The sequence below is a fragment of the Photinus pyralis genome, unplaced genomic scaffold, assembly GCF_008802855.1.
Source record: "Photinus pyralis isolate 1611_PpyrPB1 unplaced genomic scaffold, Ppyr1.3 Ppyr1.4_LG5, whole genome shotgun sequence".
Taxonomy (NCBI): domain Eukaryota; kingdom Metazoa; phylum Arthropoda; class Insecta; order Coleoptera; family Lampyridae; genus Photinus; species Photinus pyralis.
In genome coordinates, this window is record NW_022170596.1 from 32,822,071 (window position 1) to 32,834,470 (window position 12,400).

At 37.1% G+C, this 12,400-nt stretch overlaps 1 protein-coding gene across 2 annotated transcripts in view; it reads right to left on the minus strand.

Annotated features, from left to right (window-relative positions):
- The window catches only part of LOC116171693 (cardioacceleratory peptide receptor), a gene marked incomplete at its 5' end in the record, with an annotated part of 76,744 nt that overhangs the window by 5,796 nt on the left and 58,548 nt on the right, over window positions 1-12,400 (minus strand). For both annotated transcript variants that reach the window (XM_031488663.1, XM_031488664.1), the window contains 2 exon segments: window positions 9,343-9,438; window positions 9,497-9,694. In XM_031488663.1, coding sequence (XP_031344523.1) covers window positions 9,343-9,438; window positions 9,497-9,694 — 294 coding nt within the window.

Sequence of the window (12,400 nt, forward strand, 5' to 3'; positions counted from 1 at the left end):
TTTAACAAATTTAAGTGCAAGGTTACTGATAGAAGAAGAACGTTTGGGTTCGGGTGAAGAGACAGTTGCATTAACAGCAAAACAACACACGACACAAGACAAGTAATTGAAGTGCTCTTCTTGTGGTAAATCCGGGCATAAAAAGGACGAATGCAGAAGTGGTGGACGGTTTAAAAATAAAAATGTGGGGTGTAACTTCTGTAAGAAAAAGAGGTACTTGTAGGTACAATGGAATAATATAAGTTTGTTTGGTGTTCGTATGTTGAATTGTGCATTGAGATTGAGAGGGGGTGTTGTGAACAATCTAAATGCCCATTAATGTTACGCCACTGTAAGGTTTCCAGTTAGTACGTAATGTGTTAAAACAGCTTGCTGAAAAAAGTCAGAATGGCACGTTTTGTTTTTTTATGTAAAAATAAGCAGATCAGGGAGTTGCAGTCGGAGAAGATACCCAGATTTTATAACAAACTGCCTCCCTCGGACTAAGACGACATAAGTGCGGCTGACTATCAATAACTTTTTTGTTGTACCTTCTCTTTATGTAACACCTTTTTCTTTAGCGTATATAAAAAATTCAGTGCTCAATTGAGTGTAAGTACATTTAACTGTAACCGGTTGAAACTCGCGTATATATTTCCATTTTAAGGAAAATACCCGCAATTACAACATGGATTTGTGATGCCAGATGGTAACTTATTTATTTATGTATTTATTTATTTATTTATTTATTTATGTATATATTTATTTATTTGTTTATTTATTTATTTATTACTCCTCTCTTGTTCTGGGTTCTCAACAGGCTTGCGACCAATTACAGAGTGACCCGCATAATGCTTTTCAGAGATGCCTCTGCAGAAGTTCTCAAGTTTCATTCAAGGGAAACAGAAAACGCATTTTCAGTTCAACCCGGTATATTCCCTCTTGGAGGTTATTATTATTATTATAGAGCCTTTATTACATGGGCGAAAAAAATGTATACAATTTGAATTGGTGAAATGAGCCAAAGATCAGTTCCACAGTAAAATACAGCAGCCTGCTCTACCACTTAACCCCGTACATTACATGTATATGTAGTAAATGGTTAACAATTGTATTGCCAATAATTGGTTAGATGGTTGCCCGAGAATATCCGTCACATGAAGAATCTGGCCATGGAAAATACACCCATATAAATACGGCTCACTATTATTTGCTTTCGGGATACTTTCCGGTAAGGAAACACGACGCAGATACAAACCTTCCGGGAACAAATGTTATGGAAGCGCATATTCTGAGGGTTAATTGTCCTGGCATCAGTTTTCGGGGGCGAATTTACCAAGGCGAGATTACCGGTTTAGATTTACCGCACACCAAGCGACCTGCTGAGAGTTGTACTAAATAACTTGAGAAAGTAAATAAACTAACAATTTTCACTTTGAAATTTTAATTTAATTTGGAATAAATCTTTATTTAATGTACTCCAAAATTTCTATAGAAAGCATATCGATTCCTTTGGCTTTCAAGCAGCGGGTGTAAAGTATTCAGCGTGTGAAAAGCTGTTTCACACGACGCGTTTAAAGTACAGCTTTCAAAACGGCTTTATGTGTTGCTTTTGTGCGTTTTCAAGGTAGTCTCAGAAGAATGTATGACATCCCTATTTAATTCGTGATCAATTACGTTAAGTTACGGATTTACAAAAAAATTCCCGAATTATTATAACAGAATGGCGCCGACAAGGATCCCCATTCTTTTCTTAGCTGGCTTCTTATCACTCCGCCATCTAGACTTGTTGGTGCTCCACAGTAGGGTTCCGGTCCAATTTGGAGCACCAGCAAGTCTTGTTGGAGGAGTGATAAGAAGCCAGCTCAGAAAGAAGTGTCTGAGTCTGTCTGGTTGATTGTTGCCACTGAGCCTCGAATTTACTGGTCACGCTGTCATAATTAATCCTGGCCCTGACAACACAGGGAGCTAATCCTAGGGTAGGCTTGGGCTCAACGAAGACCCCACCACTACCTTGGCGAGCAAATTCATCCGTCTCTTCGTTGCCCCCTATTTCTAAGTGCGCTAGCGCACAGATCAAACATACTCCATTATACTCACCTAATCTATCTAGAGTTACCCTTGACCAAGGGCACCTCGACCCCTCCACTCGTTCCAATCATTTAGCCGCACGGAAGTATTCCGAGCCTCTGCCCTCACAGCTAAGTGTAAAGGCTTTAGTCCCAAAAGTGCCTGCATGGCCAAAGTTGGTGTGGTTTTCATGGTTCCGGTGACTCCTACACAGACTTCTGAACCTTTCCTAGCTGCTTCCTGTAGATTGTCCTGCATATGGCAGGCAAGTGCACCGTACAGTATTATAGGCCTTATCACTGCAGTGCAAAGTCCAAGTACCAGTCGAGGGATCAAGCTCCATGTACAACCAAAAGCCCTTGTACATCCCTATGTTTCCAGGTCATTTTAATGACCTGACCACGCCCAGTTGACGTCCTTGAAGAGTGAACTCATCAACGTCCGCTCCCCTTCTATTCGTAAATGGAACAACCTCGGTCTTCCGAGTTAACGGAGATGCCATGGCTACTGCACCACCTGTCCACATGTTCCCTGGCCCCTGAATTATCTCTCTCATTGCGTTTGGAAACCTTCCAGTTATGACGATAGCGACATCGTCCGCGTATCCCTGTGTGTACGCTCCGTCCTCGTTTAGAGTGCGGAGGATCTTGTCTAGTAACTGATGAACTCACCTCCGTCGTCCCGATTGAGAACACAATGACTCTGTTTCCGAGTATAGCGCGGATTCACCTTATGGTTGAACGCACACTCGATTTCTGAAAACGCTCCCAGGGCTCCTCCCTTCCCTGGCAGACATTCCCCTCTCATCTCCTCTCTACATTGCAGCCGCGAAAGCATGTTGGTATAGATGTAGTGGTCTAAGGACCAGTACTCCATTCCTTATGTATGCATCCTCCAGCCTCTCCACCGTTTTTAGAAGAAACTGATGGGCCTGTATTCCTTCCCCATGTCATACTTAGCACGACCTAGATTAGGTATAGACACACAACTCTATCTGTCTCCAGCTTTCGGGGGTATACTCTAAAGCTATGGAGAGCGAACCCATTAGACTGTATAGAAAAGTGTGCCCCTATATGATTATTTGACATTGAGTTGAGGTTAGTTAAAAAAACCGTGGCCACGAAAAGTAATCTAGTTAGGTTCAAATTCCTAGTAAAAGCTGTAAACCTGTAAAGGGAAGTGTAAATTGGAACTATTGCATGATTTATTGTTATCAATATATTCAAAATGTTTATGATTTTTAGAAAACTTTATTCCAAAGAAAGGAGAGTCAACTCCCTTAATATGTAAACCCGTTGCATAATGATGATCAACCGTGGGACTTAAAAGAAAGTTGCCGTTGCATTTGGTGTAAATTGCATTTTTTATCCCATACTCAGTTAGTAAAACAAAGTTTCAATATCTTCCAAAATCATCTTTTTATGGGAACGACATTATGGCATTGTTCAGGCCAAATAAAAATGCAGAAATTTATTCAAATTCCTTCAGATGCGAATACTTCGAAAAAGCAGCGTTCAAAGATCCTTGGAGTTTCGCATCTTACCCCGAGAAGCGGTATATCAACACATTCAGCATGTGTGCAATCAAATTCAATAGCGTTCGTATTTGTCAGCAATTTCGAAGCCGAAAATGGTAATAATCATGTAACCCTATAACTTATTACCCTAAATTCAAATTTTTCTCTCGTATTTCCACCATCTGTCATAAGTGAACTAGATTTGATTGGAATTGAAATAGAATTTAAACACATTTTGGAACATGCCGGATTGACGTAGCGATGAATAACGGATTCATGTAAATCTACCCTTAATAAGGTCAATTTCTGCACAAAATAGGTAACGTATGGCACAGCGCAATACACCATAACTTAACAATGATGTGGGGATATTTCATTACTCTAAAACCAAAACCTGCCGATCGTATTTTGTCGACAATTACGAGACCAAGAATCGTGTAAAAAGCAATAATCTTGAGGAAAAACTCAAAAGGATTCAAAAGCTCTTCGATTCGCTTTATTCTCTAGAGTCTTAAGGTCTTCAGATGTCTGTGTTTTCAGGGTCCCTGCGACTTTTAGTTCGCTCTTTAGTTTTTAGAGTACTTCTGAGTTTCAGCTTCAGAATTATCAGATCCCTAACTCAGATATCTTGGTCATACTTTAATTTATTTGTTTATTTATTTATTTAAAAGAAAAATATATACGAATTAATACATATAAGTAAAACGAAACGTGAAAAGCAGTGCGTAAGTGAGTCAAACAACGAAGTAATAACTTAACGTGCGATTTATAAGATAGAAATAGATATACAGGATAGAAACAAATATATGAAGTGTTATGTATTAGAAAAGCTAAACAACTACATAAAACTAACTTAATTTAGCTTAATTTAGTTTTAATTTTTGGGGGGATTGCGCATAAATATCCAAACCGAAATACGTTCATGGCTGGTTTTAATTTATGAATTTAATTAGTTTGAATTAAATAACTGTTAAACTGCGCGTCAACAAAAGTATTGCCAAAAGGGCGTTTGAAGATCTCTTAAAAGGAGCATCACTAGACAGTAGACAGCCTTTTTAGTAAGTAATAATGGTAATTATCCACCCCTCTCGAAAGGTTAAATATACGAGGTATTACATATTTGTGTTCCTCTTCAAAAAGAAAGCGCTGCAAGCTATTTAAACTTGTGTCCCTTTGATGTATCGACATTAAGCTTATACAATCACGCCTTGAACCGATTAAGTTAAAACTTCATCCTACGTCAAAAGCTCTGCCAATGGCGTTTAATAATGTTAAAATAATAATGAACGTTATTGAAAATCTCGTTTTCTCTTTTCCAATTATGACCATAGGAAATAAATAAATTTACATAGCACCACTGAATTCATGAGTATTCATTTCACTTCTTAATTGCATCCAAGCTGCTACGGAAACATTTTTGTCATAAGCGCGTTTACACCATTATCGCAACGAAACGAGCAAAGATTACAAAGTTATAGAAAAACAAGAAAATAACCTGTATCAAATTCGACCTAAAACAAACTCATCACACAGACACCTCGTTATTAAAAGTGCTAAAAGGGAAGAAACCTAAAACCTTCCAACTTTTGTATCGATTTTCCAGTATATACGATATACACTTATCTGATAACAAAAGTTTTGGTATCAATATTAGGTTCGGATACATGTTGCTCCAGTTTCAAAGTTTTATGTGAGATTATTTTCGTGATCTTAATAATCGCGTCCATCACTTCCAATGTAGGTTTATATACCCATCACGCTTATGAGTTGTGTATAGCGATAAATTCCTCGGAACCGAGATGTTTTAAGGTAATAGTGTATGGAATTGCTTTTATATTTTAATGGGGAAGTTCCTCTTTTGTTTTCGACTGTCGTTGGGATCATAATTTCCGTATGCAATAGTCAGATCAGTGCTGCAACTGCGATACAGTCAGGTTGTTTGGAGAAGTGACTTCCTCTAGAATAATATGTACTTCTGTACTTATTCGTGTTTTGTTTATTTAAACAATGGAAGGCCCCTGCAAGCAAGAGTTAAGAAAGTTTACTATAAATGTGTTGTGTAGTGTCTCTTAGACGCATATTACTTAGGTGGGAGAGAAGTTATTAGATCCACATTGAGCACCTCCAGATAGCAGAGATATCCTTTTAAAAAGTAAATATAGTAGGGGCAATCAGTTTCATTTACTATAATCTTCAAAACTATGAAGTTGGTTAGGTAGATACAGCAGTCCACACTAAACGCCCAAAAAATGGATTTAACGCGAAAACTTAAACTTACCACAAAGTATTTGAGATTACAATGTTTGTGTCCATTCGAATTTGAAGACAACGTCTCGTCTATCGAAGGGTAGAGTATTGATCGCCAGTCAATGTCCAATTTTATAACAAAAAAGTACATAACGTTTAGAATAAAAGTTAATGTAGTAGTAACAGCGACAAAATGCTTTTCCGATACAATTAAGTTAAAATGTAGTTATGTGCAAGTAGTAATCGCCCCCAAATAAAGTGGAAACGATTAATGTTGTTTAATATATTGAGAATTGAAATACCTGTACGTTTGTCTTTTATCTGAAGAGCTAGCAATTTTCTTAACCTTACACCCTCCTATATTGGTTATGCAGGGGTCTGTCCTCAAAGAATGAAAACTCCTAAGACGCAATAATTTGAAACACGTCCCTGAAAATATGTTAAATGATTCTGAGACAAAATGGAGTATCCCTAAGAATATTCCTTGCAAGATGATTGCCGTCAACTAGTATAAAAACAGTCGCAGGTAGCCGCCTACTGCGAAAATTATGCCTTTTTCTTCGCATGGGCTAGATAGAGAAGAAAATATAATAGCATAACATGTGTACACCTCACGGCCACCAGTTTTGTAGTGGCCGGCTCCCTGAGATGATTGACGTGACCATTTTTATACTAGACGACGTCTCGGAAAACCTTGTAAGATGATTTGTAATAACAAAAAATGATACTTCAGAGATCTTTTCGATTTGAGTCAATTACTCATTTGCATATTTCGTCAAGATGTCCATTCAATATAGCTTTCTACTAATGTAATAATGGAAAACAGTACAGGAAACATACAGGATGAACATTTTGTCTGAAACACTGGATATATTTCCCTTTAACCTTTAATAAAATTTAATGAAAACTAGTAGTTGTCATTATAAAAATATGCCCCCCTTAACCATGCAGAAGTACGCCACTCACCACAAATTTAAAGTATGTAGACTGGTAGCAGTTTTTTTTGTAATTAAGGTTGGTGGAATTAGCGGTTGTTTTTGTTGCGTAAACAACTCACAGACGTTATTTCGCCCTGAACACCAAAAATAATCACGGAACATCCTTGTATACTAGAATATGTCAATTGTTTTGCATGATTTATAAAAGGTTACATCTGGTGGTTTGCGATAAGAAGTTTTAGTTAGTTGTTAGGCGAAATTTAATTAACGCACGTGTTCTTTCGCTGATGAGGAGCTTCAGATGTTACGAAGAACGTGGAGAAGTGCAGGGGCGTTTTGTCGCACTCAGTTGAGATTGGCGATTTATTTGAAATTTCGTTCAATGAGATTAGGATGTAGTGGAAGTGGCGGTTTTATAAAATACTGGAGACAACGAGAAAACGAGGCTGGATTCGCAACAGTTAAGAAGCGGGTACTTTTTTTGCGCTAAATTTCCTGCAAGAAGCTGTCAGCATTTGTCTGTGAGTCAAGTACGCTTAGTATCGCAAACCCAAAAAGCTGAAGAAAATTTAAGATTTCTTATTTTAATTGTCGACTGCCTGGGTCCGTGCCAAATTTCCCAATAGACCTTGTAACCCTATCTTTCAGAGATTTTGTTTTAATTGTCTCACGTGTTTCGTAATGTTTGTGATTGTCAATCAATTAATTGTGTGTTTATTCGAATCCAAAGTGCGACCCAGAGATAGTTTTCACGTCACGTTTTTCTACTCGTGGCCAAGATTTTTTTGGAGGATTTAATCATGATTTGTGTAATAATTTTTTTGAAATTTTCAGTTGATCGAGCCAGGGCCTTATCAAATTGAGAAATTTTAAGTCAATATTAGGATTTTTCTTATAGCAGATACCGGATGAGTATGAGGAAAGGTTACAAAATTGTTTCAAAGTTTCAATTTTGTTTTGGTTTGGGCGAGCTGGACAGCTGTTTTGTGGATGGCGTGGTGACCGAACGAAATTGCACACAACAGTATATTATACACAGCAACCTTTTAATTGGTTCCGGAAATCGGTGTCGCCCGTCTATCCGGGGTTTGGATTTGATTTAGTTACCTTCATTAGGGCTACGTGAATAAAATTGCGGATTAATCAACCGGCTTTGTGGTTTAATGGTAGAGCGTTGGGCTATAAATCTGGAGGTCGGGTGTACGAACCTGGGTGGAGGTTTCATCTGTGGCAGAGATGGGAATTACCTTAGACCAGTTTCGAGCATTCTACCGGCTAATCCGAATGAGGTTTTCCTGCAGTTTTTCTAATTCGTAAGGTAAGCCTGTTGAGGGCCCAGAACAAGAGAGGGATAATAAATAAATAAATTAGCTCAGCTGCTATCGTGGAATTTGTAAAATCGAGTGACAGTATAGACATCATGGGGGTATCGCAACTCTGATTGGTCCGTAACAAAAAAAATGGTTTACTTTATTACTAGAAGCTATCTTGAATAAGGCGTCAATTAATCAGTAATGTATTAAGTACGGGCTTATTCAAGAAGATTTTACAAACTTTCACGGTTAAAAAAACGTATTTCGAGGACAAATAAATGAAGTGCTCCAGTATATTTTCGTTGCCATAAAGAGCTATTGTTAAAAAATTAAGGTAGTTATTTCACTGCTACTGCAACACAAAAGGGAACTGACCCACGAACTGACCTATGTAGTATTTCAATTTCTTGAAAGTTTCCCCTTTTAGTGGTGGAAAATAATAATTTATAAAACCCATTAATATATTTATTAATAAGAATCCTAATTACTTACAATTTAAATACAGAAGTTCATGGTTCGAAAAGACTACGTTTAGATAACAATTGTTTCGCCTGATAATTTAATGTAGTGTCATTTCCTGACGGGTAGTCTCAATCCACAGCACCATTCTTTGATTTTCTCGAAATATTGTCGATATAAGGAGGGCTGAGTTTGTTTCATGTCTTACTGCAGAAGAACATTTTTTATATGAGGTACTATTGATTAATTTATGTAAAAAAAGGGTTATAAATCGTTGTAACTTATAACACCCTGAAGTTTAAAATTTATTAGAGACTCTCTGCTACAGGAAAAATAAGTAAAAATGAGGTGTTAATAGGATACCTCTGGTGACGGATTTGCCGTATTATCGGCAGGTAATGCTATTGTTCCCCGTTTAATAAGAATCGTCAGATACTTTGTATTGTCTCTGCCAATGAAAATAAAATGCATTATACTTGGTATCACTTTACAAGCTTCCACTACTTACGTTTTGTTAGCAATTGAATTATTTTCGCTGTGGATTCTACCAGAGGGTGAATACACCAAAATACTGTCAATTTGAAATTTTTATGAAATTTAATCAGTATTCAATTCTGTCCAATAGCACTTAATCACTACACCTACATCAAAGCCGCATTGTCGGAAACAAGGGGCAAGTAATTAATTCAATCCTGTTTCGTCACGTTGGTATTTGTATGATTTCGATGGCCGTTTAGACCCCTCGGGACCTCATTTAAAGTTAATAATAATGTTTGAAGGGTTAAGTTCTACCGTGCACCTAGACCACAATATTACCTACCTTCAATTGGCTTTTCCTCGAACAGAAACATTGTGGGTAACGCAAATAGGGCACTGAGAAGCCACGCAATCACCACAAGTATTCGTGCACGCTTCCCTGAAACACGTTTTGCAATTAAAATTTTTCACCCTTGGCTACCTGAGACGCTACTTACAACTGCCCGAAAAGTTCATGGGGTGAGTTATGGCGTCGTATCGGTCGATCGACAACGCCACCAGAACATAAGTCGAGGAAAACGTAACCAAAGCTTGAAGAAATCGGATGAGCTTGCAGAGTACGTTTCCAGCGTACCACGAAATTGTAATTCGCCAGACAATGTCGGTGGAAACGCTAATGAGACCGACCGATAAATCTGAAAAGCAGAGAAATTTAATTAGCTTCCTCCATTATATTTAAGATAAAATCGCTTTAGCAAGATCCTTTATCAAGAGCTGTGTCTGACATCTTTTTGCGCCCAAACCGCTCAATTCTACACAAATTTAATTTCGGGATCTGGCGAAGTTAAGATTTGTCTTTTCAATTTAATTCCATATTGTCGCTTTTATTTAGATATTGTGTATTTTTAATCTTGTAATTAGGCGAAATCGTGTGATTTTGTTTGGACTATTTATGGACATAAACGATCCTTTAAAAAAATGTTTGAGTAGGTAGACTACACACCCACACATTTGAAGTGTATTGTTTATTCACCTTTCCTATAATTTAATAAGGTGGCATATCAACATAAATCAAAGTAAAAAAATGTTTATTTTGGTTACTTTTCATTATTGGGAGAAATTGTGTTTCATTTGAATGCTAATCATTTTTTTAGAAATTTCATTTTTGTTTAGCCCTAAGGTATTCATAAATATTTTGTATACATTGTCAGGAGTTTGTTGTGCATAAAAAAATGTACATAAGGAGATTATTTTCTGTATTAATAGAAAACAAATCGATATTTCAAATGTGCAAAGACGTAAAGGAAAATTGAATTGGATCGATGTTAGTTTGGCCATGTATTCCATTATTTATTTTGTTATTCATATTGGAACGTAAATTTAATCACGTGGTTTATTTGTTTACAATTAATTAACAGTTTCGAAATGGATTAATTTACAACAGTTCGCATTTATCACTCGCCAGTTTTACCGTAACACGAGCGCGAACTATTTTTAGCGCATTTTCACAAAAATAAAAAAAAAATGCGCTATTGTGGCCACTTTGTCCGTCCGTCCGTCCGTCCGCTCGTTTTGCGACGCTACTAGTTCTTTATCTTAAGAGCTATTGTTCTACTTTTTGCGCTATTTGGTTCGTTATGGTGTCGAGTCTTGTACCAAGGAAGGAATTTTTTCTGTACCGCTTACAAAAAAAGTTATTGTAAAAAAAAAAACAAAAAACCGTTTTTTTACATGTTCTATAATTTTACACTTTTGCCGTTTATTAACGATCCTAGAGATCGTTTATAATTTTGCATTGCTATCTGTCGCCTGCCAGTTGGTCTGTCCGTCTGTTCCTTTGTCTGTCTGTCCATCTATCTGTCCGTGTGAACGATAACTTTGTTTAGAAATGTCCGATCGCTTTTACATCTCCGTTAGTTATGAACTGAATTGCATGAAATTCAATATAGGCATAGCCTTACCCATATAATACGCAATGCCAAAAGTTGAGTCGAATCGATTCAAAATTCACAGTGCCCTTTTCGCATCTCAACCATTTATAAACCGAATTGCAAACTTTTTTACTTATAAAAGTATTTGAATGAAATTTGATACATAGGCACTTGGAATAAAAGAAAATCAAACGCCAATTTCAAAATTTGGTTTTGCGCATGCGCAGTGCCAACTTTTTTATTTATGGAAGAATTTAAACGAAATTTGATACATAGGCACTTGGATAAAGGAAAATCAAACGCCAGTTTCAAAATTTGGCTTTGCGCATGCGCAGTGCCAACTTTTTTATTTATGGAAGAATTTAAATGAAATGTGATACATAGGCACTTGGAATAAAGGAAAATCTAGCGCCAGTTTCAAAATTATATTTTGCGCATGCGCAGTGCCAACTTTTTTATCTATGGAACCATTTAAGTGAAATTTGATACTTAGGCGCTTGGAACAAAGGAAAATCTAACATTAGTTTTAAAATTTAAGTTTGCGCATGCGCAGTTCCAACTTTCTTATTTAGAAAAGCATTGAAATGAAATTCTTCTCATAAACTGAAATTGAAGTAACACGTCAACAATGGATTGCCCATGTGCAACGCTATCTTTCATATTTGTGGCCGGATTTTTACGATTTTAACAGAAGTTGCATCTTACAAATGGGAAATGAATGCAAGTGGGAATGCGCTTTATGTAAATCGTTTACGATTACTTTTAACTTGTTCTCGAGTGCGCCCGAACGCTCGATTGCTCTAGAACAAACACATCATATTTCCCGACAAAAATGCGTCACACCCGCCTTGGTTTTGTTCTCGAGTGCGCCCGAACGCTCGATTGCTCTAGAACAAACACATCATATTTCCCGACAAAAATGCGTCACACCCGCCTTGGTTTTTTATCGTCTCGGTGTCTATAGAGAGTTCTAGAATATTCGCTACAGTATTTATTTATCCGTAGTCAAACCAGTGTTGATTTTCAAATTTAAAAAGGAAGTTAAAAGTCAAACTTCCGTAAGATAAGCCCACAATTAATTTTGACAAAAAGAAAAATTTTGTGAGTACCGTAGGGGATCATTTTTATTTAGTACTAACGAGGGCCTTCAACCCTTGTATATGTAACAACCGTTACAGTCACATCATCTACCAGATCCAACAGATTTACAGTATACAGTTCCTCTTCTAATCTACAGGACCTGGAGGAAGTACAGTTCGCTGAATAAACAGGATCTAGATGATGTGCGCGATTTACATAATATACATCACTCCGGTGATCTGCACAGGCTTTCCCTGAAATTTAGGATCTATTGGATCTACAGAAAGATCAGTATCTTAGGGCTCTATTTTAACTAATGAGTGACTTACTAATCCCAAGCGTCCAAACAACAAGTAACCAAAGCGATCGGATGATAATATTGCACACGTA